We start from the raw sequence: 18,979 nt of genomic DNA, 5'->3' as shown, positions 1-18,979 counted from the left end.
ATGACGACACGGCATTCATTATGTGCAAAAATGCGTATTAAGTCGGACAAATCCCCACTGAAGGCCCAGGCCCCAAATATTGTTACTAAAAAATATACTCACTTTTTCCCTGTGGTGGAGTGTTTCCATGGAAACAGGTTTTTCCACATTTGTACCATTTTCTGTGTAAGAGAGAGAGAGAGAGAGAGAGAGAGAGAGATGCTCACAGAGCTCAAATCTCTAAAATAGTGCAAGTGCTAATTGGAAGTGTGAAGGAGAGGTGCAATTGAGAAAAGTAAAACAGTAACTATATTCTTGCCTCAAGCCAAGTGTGCGCCAGTGTTTGTGCATGTGTGTGTGTATAAAATAAGGTCCATGAAAGACAAATATGTTCACCCACCCACTGAACTTTGGACTGGGGTCAAAATGAAGGTCATCATTGTGTCAGGTCAAATGTAGGATGTTTCATAATGTGCATTTCAAACAGTTAACTGTACAACGATTACTATAGCCGTAATGATAATTCTTCCCTATTGAATTTTGCTGCACTCTATGATTGGGAATTCAAGAGAAATGTGCCCCTCATTTCTTTCACATTTACATTCATGCTGTGTTTGAAAGTGGTACTACAAGGTTATTGTGTGAGTGTATGTTTTTTTTTCAAGTTTCTTTTTGTAAATCATTGTCTGCTGAGGTCATATGAATGGCAGGTAGCAAAGATTTAATCTTAGCCGAGCTCCCAAGTGTGACTGCATGCATAAATAATCCTCTTAAATCTCACAGCAGCACCTTCTTCACCGACTTCAGCAACAGATCTTTGTTCCGTCCATTGCATCTCTCAGGTCAGTTAGAGCTTCAATTCGGATTTATGTATAATTTAAACAAAAAAATCTAAAATTGTGGTTTTTGCTTGTTAAATTCATTGAAACAAGGCAGCATGAAGATCCCGGAGGCGTCACCTCAGAGCGAAAATGACGGAGGCAGCAGCCAGCCCGAAAGAAGAGGTCAGCGCCAGGCGTTCCATCGTGGGACGCGAGTTCCCGCTTGTCCACGGAAACCACACGGACGCTCCCGTGTGTTTGTCAAAGGTCTGACATTTTACACGGATCACTGAAAACTCCATCAGTGCATCGTAGGCGAGTCTGAGTGCAATTGACATTTGCAATGCTGAGATCACTGAGGTCAAGGCACTCACAGCCTCTCCAAATATCCACACGATCTCCTTTATTCTCACCCACTTCCTGTCTTTTGGCTATCTTTCTTCATAATTACACTAAGTTTTTATGATTTGATCAAAGCAGTAGATGAAAATACAATATGTGGGGCCTGAAAACCCAAAACGACTGCTATTTTCAGTCGCAGCACTTCGGTTGATGTGCACGGCTAAATCGTTTACTTTTTGGGCGTGAGTGGCCATTTGTCTTTTTTTTTTTTTTTTTTGTGATGGTCCATTATTTAAAACCCAAAATAAGAAACAGCATTAATTCAATCAAATGCAACTCCATGGAAGTTGGTAGCAAGAGAGCCTGGGGATGGCCCACGACACGACGGAGAGGCGATTTCTCCCGGCTATCCTGGGAATGCCGCAGGATCCACCTTGGAACTGCTGGGGAGAGGGAAGTCTCATATTTTATTTCCAGAGTTCAATCCATACATGTTGCTCATTTTATTGACACAGGCTGTTTATTGAAGCTGCTGTGCTGTCTGGAGCGAGTGTGCAGAGTGGAGTGGTTTGTCTACGCTGCTCTCGGAATGTTAAGTGCCATTCTCAGCTTCCTTATGGACTTGAGTGTAAGCAAGCTGCTGACAGGTACATGAACTTGCAGAGATTTGGACATTATGCGCTAAGTTTTGAATGATACTGTACATAAAATGAAGCACGATTGTGGTTGTACTGAACTATTTTCAAGCAACGTGAGCATATCTAGAAGGTCACAACCTGACAAAAAGCCAAAGAAAAATACCAAACTTTTTTTGTTGTTGTTGGTAGAAATTCTCCAAAATTGTGTATTTAAAAGATATTGTGAATAAGTGAGGAAACTAAAAGATATGTATGTAAAAAAAAAAAACAACACACACACACACAAAAAAAAAACCTCAAAGAGTAACAGTGTCATCAGGACATTTGTACACAGAAATATCAAGTATGTGTAGCAAGTGTATGATGGATTCTGTTTGTGTGTACTATAAATGCAGCTCACAATTGGCTTTACAACCAGCTGGAAGGCAACAGTCTGCTACAGTTCTTTTGTTGGACTCTTTACCCTACATGCCTCTGCACCATCTCATCTTCCCTCTGCCACAACATCTGCCCCTTTTCCACAGGTTCGTTTGACACTGCAAAGGTACATTATAATCAGAATAATCAAACCACACAATGATGTCATAGAACCAAAGAGTAAAAACACAGATAGATGTAATACAAAAAAAAAACCAACCAAAAACACAAGACTTAATCCTCAGTCACGCATTGTCATCAGTTCCAATGTACTACAGACAAAAACACAAGATAGTAAAAGAAAATGGCCCTATCGCATTTACCAAGCCATATCTATGCGAGTAACCATGTCATAGCTAAAAGCTACAGTGAGAGAAAATTTGACTGAGGAAATTGTAGTCCTATGTGGCGCCCTGCCAAAAGAAATGTGGCTTCCGCTATCTCTTGGCAAGTTAGTTGGTTGTGCCGCCCAGATATATGTAATTACAATGCAAATATCCCCCCGAGTGGTTCAATTCTTATGAGGCAAAGCTGTGACATTTCTTGAATACTTTTTGTTGTTTCGGCAGGCTCTGGACTACCAGAAGTGAGGACCATGCTGAGCGGTATTCAACTGCCGCAATACTTAAATCTCACCAATATGTTCACCAAGTTCCTGGGCCTCATTTGCACGCTGGCAGCCGGGAGCACAATTTTCATGGGGAAAGTGGTGAGAGGCTTCTCATACATCCAGTTGCAGCTTAAAAAATCACCTATGTTATGAATTCCATGTTTGTTTCCTGACATCAGGGTCCATTTGTGCATCTTTGCACCATGATGGGAAGCTACCTGATTAAGCCCTGCTCCCAGCGACAAGCCACAAAGGAGGTACGATCACAAACGTTTTTTGCCGCGATATTTCAAACCAAAAAACACGTGCATTCGTGTCACTAGAAGTAACAATACAGTGGTCTGAGAATCTTTCTTCTTTTTTTTCTGGAGTACATATCCACTTATCAAGTTCTAAATTAAAGAACCAAGTCATGTTTTATTTTTTTGCGTCGTTCCCAACAAATGTGGAAGTACAACGGCCCATTGAGTGCTGCTTGCAACGTTGATATTCTTCTTTTTATTTTTCTCAAGCTGGGGAACCTTCCTCAAAGTCGTTTGGTGCTCCCAGGGGGAATCATGGCACACAGTACAGTTGAATAGCGTTTTGAATGAATCGGTTCATTGCGCAATGGTTCTGTGTTGTGTACAAGAATGCAGATGGAGAAATGTTGGTTGTAGCCGCTGCAGTCGGTGTCGCCAGTTGCTTCGGAGCACCCGTAAGTGGTGAGAAATAGATATCAAATCTTTTCAATATTTCATATAATATTTCACTTCCTTTTTTGTTCTCCATCATGTTCGTTCTAGCTATCATTTCATCATTTTCATCGTACTCTCAGGTTCTTCCATCTTCACACAGACATCCAACAACTATTTGGAGAAGTTAATCTTGATTGTGTCCTGTTTGTCTTAACTTTTTTGTTGACCTTAAGTCCACTTGACCTGGACATAACTGTATATGTACATACATATATGGACTATTTTAAAAGGATAGTTACGTTGCAATCGTGAATTACTTCTCTGCTCTCAGAGCCCCTAAATGCACCATGGTGATAAATCAGGTTGCCTGAATCAGATTCTGAGTCTGAATCATCATGAAAACATTCTAAATTTACCATAATTTCTCAAAAATAATGCACAGATTTTTCCAAAAATATTTTAAAAAAGTTAATAGACTGCATTATATTTAGATATGGATGAGAAATAAAAAAATACAATCACATTGTATAGTCGTATACAGGTACATAGCGTGGTAAAAAACGTATACATACACATTTCGGTATGCTATTCGATGTCTTATGTTACACATTTATATATATTATGTTAATGTGCACCCCCAACCTGAGCTCTCAGAGCTCCTCCGGAAGCTTGTATTTTATGATTGTTAGCGTAGCATGCTTGTTGCTACTGCACCAAAGATCAGAAATGACTGCCCATGAGTTTGTTGAAACTTAAATTAAGACAAAAAAATCTCGACTACAATGGCTAGTTGCGCAGCTGCTTTTAAAAGAAATGTGTCATCACTCGTGCCGATGATGCCGGCAACCCGGAAATCGGGCCGTAGTCCGAAACAATGATAGCTTGCCTCAATGGCTTTAGGTGGGTATCAAAACAAGGTGAGCTCAAACTATGTGGGGGACATTAAAAATAACGGTAGAGCGCACACAATTGAAATGCTCGCTTTTAAAAAAAAATGTGCCCATTACACTCGTTTCTACCTATTTTGAGCTCACGTTGTTTTGACAGCCACCTGACGCCATCATGAAAGATGCTATGGATTGGAGCCAAATGGAGGGGGAGAGGTTGCGCCACAACCTAAACTCTTGGGATTAAATAATTATTTCAAGTCATCAATGATGAGTTCCACAGCAATGCACCAACTAAAGATACGATGAATCTTTTTCGGATTGGAGACGAGTCACAATGCTTCTTTTGAAGGCTTGGCCAAGGATGTGTAATGTAGTGGATAAACTGCACTTTGCAGAAACGTCTTATCCACAAATATTTAATGCAGTGTTTAATAAACAATGTTAAAGAATTTAAATTTTTAAGACTGAAATATCTGTGAACAGTATTAAAAAAATGTTGTGCCGTCATCGAGCATTTATTTTAGTTGTTTGAGGGATTCTGTTCTGACAATTACAGGGACCAGGACAAGCGTGTCCTGTGGACTGTCCCGAGATTATATTACCGCTACATCAGCACATGCACATTATTATTAATGATTGTTTTTTGAAAAACAATACAAGTAAAAACCTCACAAAACATAAATCCAGATCATTCCTAATATTCTGAGCACGCGGGTAGATTTTTTTTTTTAGGTCAACTTTGGGGGTGCGCATTATACTTCAGGGCGCATTATACTCGAGAAATGACGGTATACACGTTATCTATTTTCTAAAACTAACTCAGATTAACTCAGGTTCGTGAATAAACTATGAAGTAATGCAGCCCTATGGGGGCACAAACCAGTGCAATCTGTAGGCCGGTCCCAAGCCCGGATAAATGCAGAGGGTTGCGTCAGGAAGGGCATCCGGCGTAAAAACTGTGCCAAACAAATATGAGCGTTCATCTAAAGAATCCCATACCGGATCGGTCGTGGCCCGGGTTAACAACGCCCGCCCCCGGCACTGCTAACCTGCAGGGCGTCGGTGGAAATTCAGCTACTGTGGGTCGAAGACGAAGAGAAGAAGGAGGAAACCGGATCCAGCGTCAGAAGAAAAAGAGGAATGCACAGAGCCTACAACTGAGTGTAGGGACTTTGAATGTTGGGACTATGACAGGAAAAGCTCAGGAGTTGGTTGACATGATGATTAGGAGAAAGGTTGATATTCTGTGCATCCAAGAGAGCAGGTGGAAAGGTAGTAAGGCTAGAAGTTTGGGAGCAGGGTTTAAATTATTCTACCACGGAGTAGATGGGAAGAGAAATGGAGTAGGGGTTATTTTAAAGGAAGAGCTGGCTAAGAATGTCTTGGAGGTGAAAAGAGTATCAGATCGAGTGATGAGACTAAAATTTGAAATTGAGGGTGTTATGTATAATGTGGTTAGCGGCTATGCACCACAGGTAGGATGTGACCTAGAGTTGAAAGAGAAATTCTGGAAGGAACTAGATGAAGTAGTTCTGAGCATCCCAGACAGCGAGAGAGTTGTGATTGGTGCAGATTGTAACGGACATATTGGTAAAGGAAACAGGGGCGATGAAGAAGTGATGGGTAAGTACGGCATCCAGGAAAGGAACTTTGAAGGGCAGATGGTGGTGGACTTTGCAAAAAGGATGGAGATGGCTGTAGTGAACACTTATTTCCAAAAGAGGGAGGAACATATAGTGACCTACAAGAGCGGCGGTAGAACCACGCAGGTAGATTATATTTTGTGCAGACGATGTAATCTGAAGGAGGTTACTGACTGTAAAGTAGTGGTAGGGGGAGTGTAGCTCGACAGCATAGGATGGTAGTATGTAGGATGATTCTGGTGGTGGGTAGGAAGATTAAGAAGACAAAGGTAGAGCAGAGAACCAGGTGGTGGAAGCTGAGAAGGAAGAATGTCGTGCGGCCTTCCGGAAAGAGGTGTGAGACAGGCTCTCGATGGACAACCGAAGCTCCTGGAAGACTGGACGACGACAGCCAAGATGATCAGAGAGACAGGCAGGAGAGTACTTGGTGTGTCATCTGGTAGGAAAGGGGAGAAGGAGACTTGGTGGTGGAACCCCATAATACAGGGAGTCATACAAGGAGAAGAGATTAGCGAAGAAGAAGTGGGATACTGAGAGGACTGAGGAGAGGCGAAAGGAGTACATCGAGATGCGACGTAGGGCAAAGGTAGAGGTGGCAAAGGCTAAACAAGAGGCATATGAAGACATGTACACCAGGTTGGACACGAAAGAAGGAGAAAAGGATCTCTACAGGTTGGCCAGACAGAGGGATAGAGATGGGAAGGATGTGCAGCAGGTTAGGCTGATTAAGGATAGAGATGGAAATGTGTTGACTGGTGCCGGTAGTGTGCTAAATAGATGGAAAGAATACTTTGAGAAGTTGATGAATGGAAGAAAAATGAGAGAGAAGGAAGAGTTGAAGAGGCAAGAGTGAAGGACCAGGAAGTGGAAATGATTACTAAGGGGGAAGTCAGAAAGGCATTACAAAGGATGAAAAATGGGAAGGCAGTTGGTCCTGATGACATACCGGTAGAGGTATGGAAGCAATTTGGAGAGATGGCTGTGGAGTTTTTGACCAACTTATTCAACAGAATACTAGCGGGCGAAAAGATGCCTGAAGAATGGAGGAAAAGTGTTCTAGTTCCCATTTTAAGAACAAAGGGGATGTTCAGAGCTGTGGGAACTATAGAGGAATAAAGTTGATGAGCCACACAATGAAGTTATGGGAAAGAGTAGTGGAGGCTAGACTCAGGTCAGAAGTAAGTATCTGCGAGCAACAGTATGGTTCATGCCTAGAAAGAGTACCACAGATGCATTATTTGCCTTGAGGATGCTCGTGGAAAAGTACAGAGAAGGTCAGAAGGAGCTACATTGTGTCTTTGTGGATCTAGAGAAAGCCTATGACAGAGTACCAAGAGAGGAACTGTGGTACTGCATGCGTAAGTCTGGTGTGGCAGAGAAGTATGTTAAAATAGTACAGGACATGTATGATGGCAGCAGAACAATGGTGAGGTGTGCCTTAGGTTTGACAGAGGAATTTAAGGTGGAGGTGGGACTGCATCAGGGATCAGCTCTGAGCCCCTTCCTGTTTGCAGTGGTAATGGATAGGCTGACAGATGAGGTTAGACTGGAATCCCCTTGGACCATGATGTTCGCAGATGATATTGTCATATGCAGTGAAAGCAGGGAGCATGCAGAGGAACAATTGGAAAGATGGAGACATGCACTGGAAAGGAGAGGAATGAAGATTAGCCGAAGTAAAACAGAATATATGTGCGTGAATGAGAAAAGTAGAGGGGGAAGAGTGATGCTACAGGGAGAAGAGATAGCGAGGGTGGATGACTTCAAATACTTGGGGTCAACAATACAGAGCAATGGAGAGTGTGGTCAGGAAGTGAAGAAACGGGTCCAAGCAGGTTGGAACAGCTGGCGAAAGGTGTCTTCTGGTGTGTATGTGACAGAAGAGTGTCTGCTAGGATGAAGGGCAAAGTTTACAAAACAGTGGTGAGGCCGGCCATGATGTACGGATTAGAGACAGTGGCACTGAAGAAACAACAGGAATCTGAACTGGAGGTGGCAGAAATGAAGATGTTGAGGTTCTCGCTCGGAGTGACCAGGTTGGATAGGATTAGAAATGAGCTCATTAGAGGGACAGCCAAAGCTGGATGTTTTGGAGACAAGATTCGAGAGAGCAGACTTCGATGGTTTGGACATGTTCAGAGGCGAGAGAGTGAGTATATTGGTAGAAGGATGCTGAGGATGGAGCTCCCAGGCAAAAGAGCGAGAGGAAGACCAAAGAGAAGGTTTATGGATGTGGTGAGGGAAGACATGAGGGCAGTTGGGGTTAGAGAGGAAGATGCAGGAGATAGGCTAAGATGGCAAAAGATGACACGCTGTGGCGACCCCTAACGGACAAGCCGAAAGGAAAAGAAGAAGAAGAAGAAGTGAATAAACTATGAAGTCCTCCGCATATAGTAGTTGAACCCATCAAGATCAAAAGGCTTACCGTTGCCAAGCAAAAGAATGTTTGGTACCTGTATTGTTTTACAAATAAGCCTGCACTGTGGTTACCAAAAGTGCTAACACTATACTACTACAGTAACTGGGAGCGTTATTTGGAGACGTTTCTGGGCAAGACTTGCCCCGCTTCAGCATGATTGGGTCCTGTGTCTCAGGAAGGGCAGGCAAGGCAGATGTAACTAGAGGAGCATCCTAAACCCATCACAATAATGTAAAATGAAAACAAAGTTTGTTATGGTAAGGTTTAGCGTTATAGTTGGGTTTAAGAAGGTTAAGGACGGGTTCAGATTAGGAATAGGTCAGGATAGGATTAGCGGGAAACATGTTCTCAACACCACACTTAAATGACTTCTTTTTCCATCTGGAAGCAACATCTGCAGCGATACAATGACCAATAATACTTCAGCAGTGCTTGTCCAGGAGCCAGTAATGTTGGAGCAGGGCATGTCCTGCATAGAAATGATGGAGGAATCCTAATAAAACAACTGGGCTTCTAGTTACTAGCATGCTTAGCAAGATAGTGGAGGTTAGCTACGAAAAGTCAATCAGCAGTGACTCTTTTTTGTTAATGTTTCCTCATCTTATGTTCTGTAGGAGTGCTCTTCAGCATGGAGGTGATGTGTTCTCACTTTGCCATGCGGAACTACTTTCCGTCTTTCTTCTCTGTGGCCTGCGGCACGTTGACTTTCCAATTGTTGTCTATGTGGAGCGGAGACAAAGGTAAAGAAACGTGGTCAATGCAAAGGTACTATTGACAAGACAAGAAGAGAAAAGTACGGACAAACAAAATAATACATTTTGGGCTCTATTTTCATGACCAGCGTAAATCCTCCTCAGTGGGTGATATAAATCTGTGCGGAAGCCTCTTAGACCAGGTTTTTGTAATTTCGCAGATGCAATCGAGAGTTTAAAATGGGCAGTCTGCGTTGTTGTGTGAGTGAACACAGCCAACTTAATTCGCCACCAATGAAAGGAGCTCCTCTCATTCCCTTTAAATGATGTCTGTGTACAGAAAAGGGCACAGCGATCCATGAGTGATGGAGCCTTGTCACTGCTCCTGGCTGCTTTGTCAACAGGTGACGTGGGTGACTACCTCATAAAATACAAAAATGGACTGATACAGTGGTGGAAATTGTGTACCACTGCAGGATTTAATTACAAAAAGAAAAATCTCACCATTTCCTTCTAGATCGGTTGATGCATCAAACACAAGTGACATTTAAGTCAAATAAACTTGAACTTCCACAATTGTTGATGAATGAAAGTCAAACTTTAAGCTGACTTAGTTTCACTATCAGTGAAGTCCAGTTCTCTGCTACCCCGTAGCATGCTGTTTTCATCTCTTTTTTTTTTGAAGATTTTCTCAAGACGCTTTTCACAGCCATGACCAACTGGACTCACTGTGGGTCGTATCGCTCAGCATCAGCGACAGAACCTTTTTAATGCTTTTTCGGCTTAGTGGGCGTAAATCAATGTGGTCCCATAAGCTTTCGGAAAGCTATTTATAGAGAAGGCGTCGGAGTTCTGTCCATTTTCTGGTTTTAACTCAGCATGTAGCTCTGTCACTTTGAAGCCATCTTTGTTTATTGGAAAACAGGTACAAACACACACTTATGCATGTTTTTTTTTTGTTGTTGTACAGGCCTGATAATTTTTTCGGGTTGAAAAATGCACCAGTTTTTAAAGGGCTGGCAAAACAAAACGTATAAAGTAAAAAATGACTTTTGATGGAATTTATTTCAGGAAAACTTAGTTTCAGACTTTAGAAAGACACCAATGAAGCTGAATGATGCAACATTTGCTTTGCCTTGTCCCTCCAGAGACTCTTCAGGTGTTGTTTCAAACCAATTTCCCCACGGCTTTCCCTTTCTTCCCACTGGAGATTCTGCTCTTTGTTCTGCTGGGGTAAGAGGACTCTTCACATCCGATTCAATTGCATTCCCCCGAAGACGTCTGTTGGATTCATATTCACATTATGCTACGTGACAACTCTGAGCCGTTTTGTCTGTCTCATCATGACTGTAATGATTTACGTGTGTGGCTACTGGATGAATCTGTGCATTTGTATGTGGTGGAAACAGGCTGCTGTGTGGCGCTGTGAGCTGCTTGTACCTCTTCCTACATCGCCTCATGCTACGACTCATCACTACAAACATCAGCCTTGTAAAAATCCTGAAAACAGAGTGAGAGCACACACATGCAATGGTGATGCCATTACCCCACCACTGATAAGTAATAATCACATCCACCCTTCCATTTTCTTAGCCGCTTATCCTCACAAGGGTCGTGAGAGTGCTGGAACCTATCCCAGCTGTCAACGGGCAGGAGGCAGTGTACACCCTGAACTGGTTGCTAGCCAATCACAGGGCACACCGAGACAGTCACACTCACAATCACAACTAGGGGCAATTTAGAGTGTCCAATTAATGTTGCATGTTTTTTGGGATATGGGAGGAAACCGTAGTGCAGGCAGGGCCGGGATTAAACCCCGGTCCTCAGAACTGTGAGGCCAACGTTTACAGCTGCTCCACCGTGCCGTGGTAATACACACACTCACTCACACACACACACACACACACACACACACACACACACACACACTCACAAACATCCAATAAAATGTGTGTGGTATTTTATTTGACAACGCTATGATTTAATAATGAAATTAGAAGTTACTTACGATTTGCTCAGTAGTTGAGTACTTTTTTTCCACTGAGTACTTGAGTAATTTATGGGAGTGCTATTTTTTTTGCTTTTATTTGAGTCGTATTACTTTCAAGTAACAATATTCTTACCTGAGTACAATATTTGTACTCGATATATGTAGTCTACCCACCTCTGTCCAGGTTATAACTTACCTCTCACCCAAAGTCAGCTGGGTTACGCTTGAGCTCTCCCGGGACATAAATAAGGATAAGCGGTGTCAATGTAAATCAAATATTAGTGAAATGAGAGTGATGCATTTGTGTGCAGGAAAGTGCTGTACTCTGCTGTCGTCTCCTTCTCTTTGGCATCGCTCACCTTCCCTCAGTCTGTGGGTCAACACATGGCGTCCAAGGTGTGACTTCATTCGTTATTACTTCACCATCGTTACTGTAACCCTCAGGCGAAATCATAGAAATGGGGATGAGTGGGAACATCAGTGGAAACAGGTTGGGAACAAATTGCGAATGTTTTGTGTTAACGGGAACGGATTCAATTAGTTTTTTGTTGGGAAAGACAATGAATGCTGTCTTCGATGTTACTGCAGCTTTTATCCTGAATGTGAATATTCTTTTCTGAAAGAATAGTGACACTCTCTTATTTCCTTGTGTGAAATTCAGTCCACCATGAAACAGCTGCTGACTTCCTTACTGGACAACACACTGTGGATATCTCAATCCCACAATGCCTCTGTGCCACTCAAGACAGAGTGGGGCTTGTCCGGGTATCCCGTTTGCCGATCTCTGACTGTCTTTCTGGTCATGAAGGTACAAATAAAGGACGGAATGTACTGGAGAGAAAATTAGGCCTAATATCATGCAGTGAGTGGCACGCTGGAGCTTCTGGTGAGAGTGTTGGACTCACAGTTCTGAGGACAAATCCCTGGCCTGCCTGTGTGGAGTTTGCATATTCTACTCGTGCCTGCATGGGTTTCCTCCAGGCACTCCGGTGTCCTCCCACATTACAAAAACATACAACATTCATTGGACACTCCAAACTGCCCCTAGGTGTGATTGTGAGTGTTTGTCTCTATGTGCCCTGCGATTGGCTGGCAACCAGTTCAGGGTACGCCCCGCCTCCTGCCTGACGATAGCTGGGATAGGCTGCGGCACTCCAATGACCCTTGTGAGGATAAGCGCCTCAGTAAATGAATGAATGAATGAAAGAATCATGCACCAAGAGACTAACATTTTCAAAGGACAATGAGCCATTTAAAGACATTGCAATTTTTCAGGAGGCGGTGTCATCTTAAACCAGGCGCTAAAAGGATTTGCCAATCGGCATGGATGAAAAATAACTCATACTGCCTCAAATTTGAAAAACAAAATGCAAGTCTTACCAAAGAAAAAAAACTTGCCAGTTTTAGTTTGTAATATATTTTTTTTAAGTGTGACGTGACAATAGTCCTCATCTTAATGCAATTTAAGCTTGTAATATTCCAACTTTATTCTCTGGATGGAGCAAATTTCAAGTCTTTTTGTTGCTACTCAGCTGTGGATGTCAATGCTTGCCTGCACTCTGCCTCTACCAGCGGGATACTTCATGCCTGTATTCATCTACGGTGAGTAAGGGAGGGAGGAGGAGCATGTCCTTGTCTCATTGAAACATAATTTCATTAATGGTCTTCTTTTTTTGGGGGGTCGAGGGTGGGGGGAACACAACTTCATTCGTGTAAATTTGTGTTTATTTGTTTGTTAAATTTAATACAAAGCAGTGATTTTGCTTTCAAAATCAATTGCGGAATAACTTGGATTAATTTGGATTCCATTCAAATGTTGTGTTTTGGCGCATAACCTGAGAACGCAACCCGAGCAATAAATGCCAACTTATTTTTTAATTATTTTTAGCCCAGTGCTTCTCTTCTTTTCTCACCATTGAAAGCCATATTCCTATTGTTGCTCAGGCACAATCAACTATTGTAGAAGTGAAGGACAATAAAGACAATTTAGTTTTCAAAAATAGCCTCAGGAAGCCCAAATGCAGTATATCATATCTGTAAATGACTCATGAAATATCACAATTGCACAAAACTCCACCAATATCTTGGGACTAATGTTTACTTTTAGCATATTAATGAAATGATTTGTCCTTGTCTCATTTTTTTTAAATATGCATAAAAATTGTATTTGAATAGCGATATGTGAGCTTTTTATACATACAGCATTTACTGTATATTTAACATTGGTCATTGGAAGGCAAATTTTCCTGTGAAAAAGGGTTTAAAAACCTATGAAGTGCTTTATTGTCCATACATTAGCAAATTGAATCATTTTGTGTCTATACTTTATTACTCATTACTGATTTTTTCCAGGGGCAGCTTTGGGTCGTTTATTTGTTGAAGGAATTGTTTACATATTCTCCAGAACACAGGAATGGTCTTCTATCAATCCTGGGGGGTATGCACTTGCAGGTAAGAAAAGGAAAGAAAAAAAAACATTCCAGTGTTTAGCAAGTTAAAGTGCATCCAAAATTCCAAAATGTCATGGAATAGACCATTTGCCTTTTGAAAGAAATTTATTATATGGCAATATTGTAGCTCCGTCTCTGAATTTTAATTTGTTGCAGCCCTTTTGGATTACTTTAGAATTATATGAAAATCCATCCATCCATTTTCTTAGCCGCTTATCCTCACAAGGGACATGGGAAGTGCTGGAGCCTATCCCAGCTGTCAACGGGCAGGAGGCAGTGTACACCCTCAACTGGTTGCCAGCCAATCACGGGGCACATAGAGACAGCCGCGCTCACCAAATTATTGCACAGTACAAAACATATACTGTAGTGTAATGTACAGTGATTGTGTTGTTGTTGTTGTTATGTAGGTGCAGCAGCCTTCTCTGGGGCTGTGACGCACACTTTATCACCAGCTCTTTTGGTGCTAGAATTAACTGGTCAGTTCAGCCATGCTCTTCCCGTCCTCCTCGCGACTCTGCTGGCCAATGGCGTCGCTCGCTCTGGCCTCCGCACGTCTTTCTATGACGCTGTCTCCATCAGCAAGAGGCTGCCACACCTGCCCTCTCTCATCATGGCACGACCCGGGTATGTGCCCATCTGGAATGCAATTGATTTTATTTGTAAAATGTAGACCACGTCTGATCATAGGGCAGCCTGGAAGATTGAGATCATTAGTTCACAGGGACCTGAGTGTGAAGGTGTGAGGACCCAGTTGAAATCACTTTGATTGCAGCAAATCACCTTTTGGGAGGATTCAACATTGCTCAAATGTTCCCAAAATGATATATGGGATATCATGTAGCCATTTGACAAATCTACTATAGTACAGTAATAATGTTTTTCTACTTCATTACTTCCGACCACTCTGCAACTGTTATCATTTCAGTGCAAAGGAACACATCCCCAAAATTGATGTAGTGAGTAAGAATCTAAATCTAAATGGAATAGAATATCCTTTAGCCTTCTGTAATAACCCAAAATCTCTCACAGAATAGCGGGGAGGCATTTGTGAAAATTGGACTTTGGGCTTTGACTGCAGGCTGCTTTGAGGATAATGCGGCTCTCCTTTTGAAAGGATTCTCTCCATGGAAGTGGGACGCGTTTTGGGATCGACACCAGCGCGACTCCAGAAAGCGGCTGGCCTGGAGGAGGTTCGACATGTTGTCAACAGCAGCACCGAGACACAAATCCCTGTGGTGGACTCACACGGTGGGCTGACACACACTTGAGTTGTTGTCCTTCTCCACACACTTCGTGGCCAGACAGAAAGAAGTTACAGCGTTTCAACGTGTAACAAATTATTTCAATGATCACATACAGTAGTCTGCTGCTTGGGTCACAAAGTGGAGTGTTGTTTCATAAACGAGTAGTGAACGGTATGAAAAAATAATAACGTAAACCATTATTTTCAGTAGCTAAGCTCAATTAGTGTTTTGGAGAAACGGCTCCTCTCAAGATGATATAAATGATTTTTCCCGTTTTGCACCAATTGTTTTTAACATCGATGTTCCATTCTCATCCCTGAAGATGTGCCGGTGTTGCTGGGCTTTGTCACGCGACCACAGCTGCAGACGTTCCTGCGTCAATGCAGTGCTTCCCAGGTAAAAGTGTGCGTGCACTTGTGAGTCACTTTTGAACGAAAACACTTCAAGACCGAGCTGTGGCAAATAATCTGAATCATGCTAAAAAGCTTTAACAATAAATTCAACACAGTTACACAGTCACTCACAAATGGGTCATGTGGCCTGTGGTAAAAGATGGTGTCCGAAAAGAAAGGAGCCGTACTGATATGGACAGTGTTGCACAATGCATCTAGCCATATGACAGCAAGAAAAAAAAATGCGTATTTGGTGACTGTGAACAGGAAGGTAACACGGTAATTGAGCTCCTCCATGGCATACAGTACACAGCTTGTCTCTCATTTCAGATGTATTATACATTTTCTTGGCACCAATTAATAATCTCCTACCAATTCAGGGTTTTCTGACATATTTGGTTGTTAAAAAGGGCTCAAAGGTGTTTTTATCAACTGCCTGGGGATAAGTGTCTAAGAAAAACACATTAACAGATAAATAGGGTTTGACTGAATAATAACAGCAGAATAATATGAGTGCTTTCAGATCATGTCAGTGATTGACACATGCAAAAAAAAAAAAATTCCAATACTGTGGATCCCCACTATGTGTGGATAGCAACTGGGCAGAATGCAAGCAGTAAAAATCCACTGATGCTTAACAGCCAATTATAATTGCATTGGGAGGGAAAAAAAGGTTTTACCAAAACGTTCTTGAATAAGTTGGGCAAACATTTTCAGGGTTGGTTCTCTGGATATTGTTTATGTAATCATTATTGACTATTGGCACGAATAGACGCTTGTCTCACACAATTGTAAGGCAAAGGAGACTGTAAACTGGTTGATGTTTTGGTCCTCGTTCAGAGATTGGAGCCGCATCTGGACGAGGTGTGCAGCATTCAACCGTCTTCTGCCCTTTTATCTCCTCACAACACCATTCAGGAGGTGAGAAAGTTATTATTCATATTTTTGTATTTCTATGAATAATTCTGCGCCGAAGGCTCCAAATCATTTCATGAAGCCAGTCGACCATGTAGAATAATTCCAAAGCACCAGCAAATATTTATTTGATTGATGCTTTCTGTCAATTGTTAGTTCCCAGCTGTTGTCATCTGTTGTCAACAAGTCTTGACCCATATTTTTCACAATTAACCGCGTTTACATGTTCAAGGTGCTTTTCAGATGACCTTGTTGAGAAATTGAGGATTTAACACAAGTTGCATGGACAAAAAATAAAGATTGTAGCACTGTTTTCTTTTTTTTAAGAAAGTGCAACATTAATAGTTTGACTACTTTTTTACCAAACAAAGGATGACAGACTCGATGTTCTTTTCAAAGCAAGGCAATAAGTATGCCTTGGAAAAGTAACTGCAACCTTATGTGGAACATCAACACGGGTCTCGAGGGGCAATCTTGGACCCGGGATGTATACCCGTTTCGAACACTGTGTATTACTTTTCATTTTCCAAACACTTTCCATCAGCTGTTTACCAGAGTTGATTTCACACATTTTGGCCATTTAAAAAACATTGCAGGAGTAGATAGACACTTTGGTTGGTTGCTTGATGGACTGGAGGAAAACTATTGTTTGTATTTGAAGAAAGAACGGCAATCTTTCTTGCAGGTTTTCAGCATCTTGAGTCTTGTTGGGGGTCAGACTGTTTTTATCACTGAAAGAGGAAGGCTTCTTGGGTGGGTCACGTGGGCAGAGGTAAACTTGGCACGCCTATGGCACCCATTTGTTCACATGGAAAAAGACACGTCTGTGTTTTGTCCACCAGATGAAGAGAATTTTAGAAGACTTGGCCAAAGAAGTGTAAGGCACTCCGAGGAGAAACATCCGCACGCTTGACCTATTCAATAATCTGCTTCAAATCTGTCTGATGAGAACGATTAAACACTATTAAAAAGCACTAATTGGTTGGCTCTGAATTCACCGAGTGTGGTTTTATGGAAAAGCTCTTTGTATGTTTGCACAGCATCACTGTCAATACACTTTAATGAATACGAATGAATAATGAATACACGATTAGTGTCGTCGCTCTCTGAGAGCAAACACATGATTTGCTGTCCAAGGCTGCTTCTCTGCAGTTTCACATTGCAACTCTGGCAAGCGATTAAGTCACTATGTGAGCAAGAATAGTCTCCATTGTGGTGAAGGCTAATGAGGATCATATTTTAAACACCAAAACCATGACATCCATGTTGGCGTGTGCTCAAAACATGGATCAAAAACACGCAAGGAGCAGCAAATGATACAGGTGGGTACCAAGATATTCACAACATACTGTACTTCCCATTGGGCCACAGTTCCACATACAATAGAACAGTGATTCGCAACTAGTGCTTCAGGACCCAAAAGAGGATTGCGCAGTCCTTCTGGGTGGGTCAGGGAGAGTTAGTAAAAAAAATTACATGCATTCTTGTGTCAATTTCTTTCCGCTGCAGTCCAGAGATGTGCCAACTTCCCATTTGGAACATAAGCGACCGAAAGTGTGGCTGCATCGTCTTTAGCCAAGAGTTTACTCCGTCCACAAAGAAATTGCAGCTCAGCCTCTGGTGAGCAGACATCATGATGAACAATAACATTTTATACATGAAACTCATTTGGAACAGTTTAAAAAAATATAATATACGATATATCCATTGTCAGAGGCTATTTTGAAACAAAACCTATTTGTTGTCCTTCGGCTGTCGAATAGCGGGGAGCAATGCTGCAAATAAGGAAAATGCAGCTCCCATGGTGACAACAGTTGAGAGTCAATGCAATAAAAAATGTACACTGAACATAAAAGTCGAGTTTAGCCAAGCCACTACGGGATACATTCACAAAGGTTTTACAGTAGCGTTCAAAATAATAACAGCCCAATGTTTTCAGTGTATTTTTTATTGCTGCATGTCATATCAATAGGTACAGTAGAATGTCAGAAAACCATCAAGACCCAGCATTCAAGATATGCAGTACACACTCTTAAGTCTATGTAATTGGACAATTTCTTGAAAGGGTTGTGTTCAAAACAAGTCTGCCATTGACTTTACAAACTCAAAACTATTTTGTACAAATGTTTTTGTTTCTAGGATTTACCAATCCTTTGAATCACTAAACTAATATGTAGTTGTACGACCGTTTTTTTTTTTTTAAACATGCAAAGTCTTAGTTCCAAACCAAGAAAGATAATGTCATGGAGTGGCCAGTCCAATCCCCTGACCTCAATCCAATCGAGAACTTGTGGGGTGGCATCAAAAATGCTGGTTCTGACGCAAAGTTAAGAAATGTAAATTAATTGTGGAATGTCGTCAAGGAATCTTGGAGTTGAATAACAGCTGAAAGGTTCCACAAGTTGTTTTGCCTCCATGCCACTTAGATGTGAACCAGTTATAAAAAAAAAAAAATAGAATTGTGGTCATACAACTAAATATTACTTCAGTGATTCAAAGGATTGGTAAATCCTAGAAAAACAAAAGTTTTTACAAAATAGTTTTGAGTTTGTAAAGACAACAGCAGACTATTTTTTTAAACACATCCCTTTCAACAAATTGCCCAATTGCACAGCCTTAAGAGTGTGTACTGTATATCATGAATGCTCGGCCTTGTTGGTTTTCTGAGAATCTGAAGCACATACTGCTAACTTGTTTCACGTAGCAATAAAAAAAAAAAAATACTGAAAATGTGGATTAATCCGGTTAGTCACATTGGACTGCTATTATTTGGAACACTACTGTACGTGAGGGCCATTCTTGTGAGTTATTTTCAGTGAGTGCTGGTGTTAAATGTCTTTTTTTCTTTCAAATCCAA

The 18,979-nt window shown here is 41.6% G+C and overlaps 1 protein-coding gene across 1 annotated transcript; it reads left to right on the top strand.

Moving 5' to 3' along the window:
- Positions 1–916: 916 nt before the first annotated feature.
- Positions 917–17,003, top strand: clcnk (chloride channel K). The gene is made up of 19 exons (XM_061813055.1): positions 917–1,067; positions 1,658–1,789; positions 2,176–2,304; positions 2,767–2,906; positions 2,987–3,064; positions 3,439–3,511; positions 9,051–9,176; positions 10,277–10,361; positions 10,538–10,639; positions 11,430–11,514; positions 11,780–11,926; positions 12,651–12,720; positions 13,471–13,569; positions 13,979–14,195; positions 14,686–14,819; positions 15,138–15,211; positions 16,048–16,128; positions 16,808–16,894; positions 16,965–17,003. Exons 1-19 carry the CDS (start codon positions 917–919, stop codon positions 17,001–17,003), a joined length of 2,049 nt encoding a protein of 682 aa, XP_061669039.1.
- Positions 17,004–18,979: the final 1,976 nt, after the last annotated feature.

This window comes from Syngnathoides biaculeatus, chromosome 2 (genome assembly GCF_019802595.1).
Source record: "Syngnathoides biaculeatus isolate LvHL_M chromosome 2, ASM1980259v1, whole genome shotgun sequence".
NCBI classification, from domain to species: domain Eukaryota; kingdom Metazoa; phylum Chordata; class Actinopteri; order Syngnathiformes; family Syngnathidae; genus Syngnathoides; species Syngnathoides biaculeatus.
Note: the sequence above shows the minus strand (reverse complement) of the source record. Positions and strands in the feature narration are given on the sequence as shown.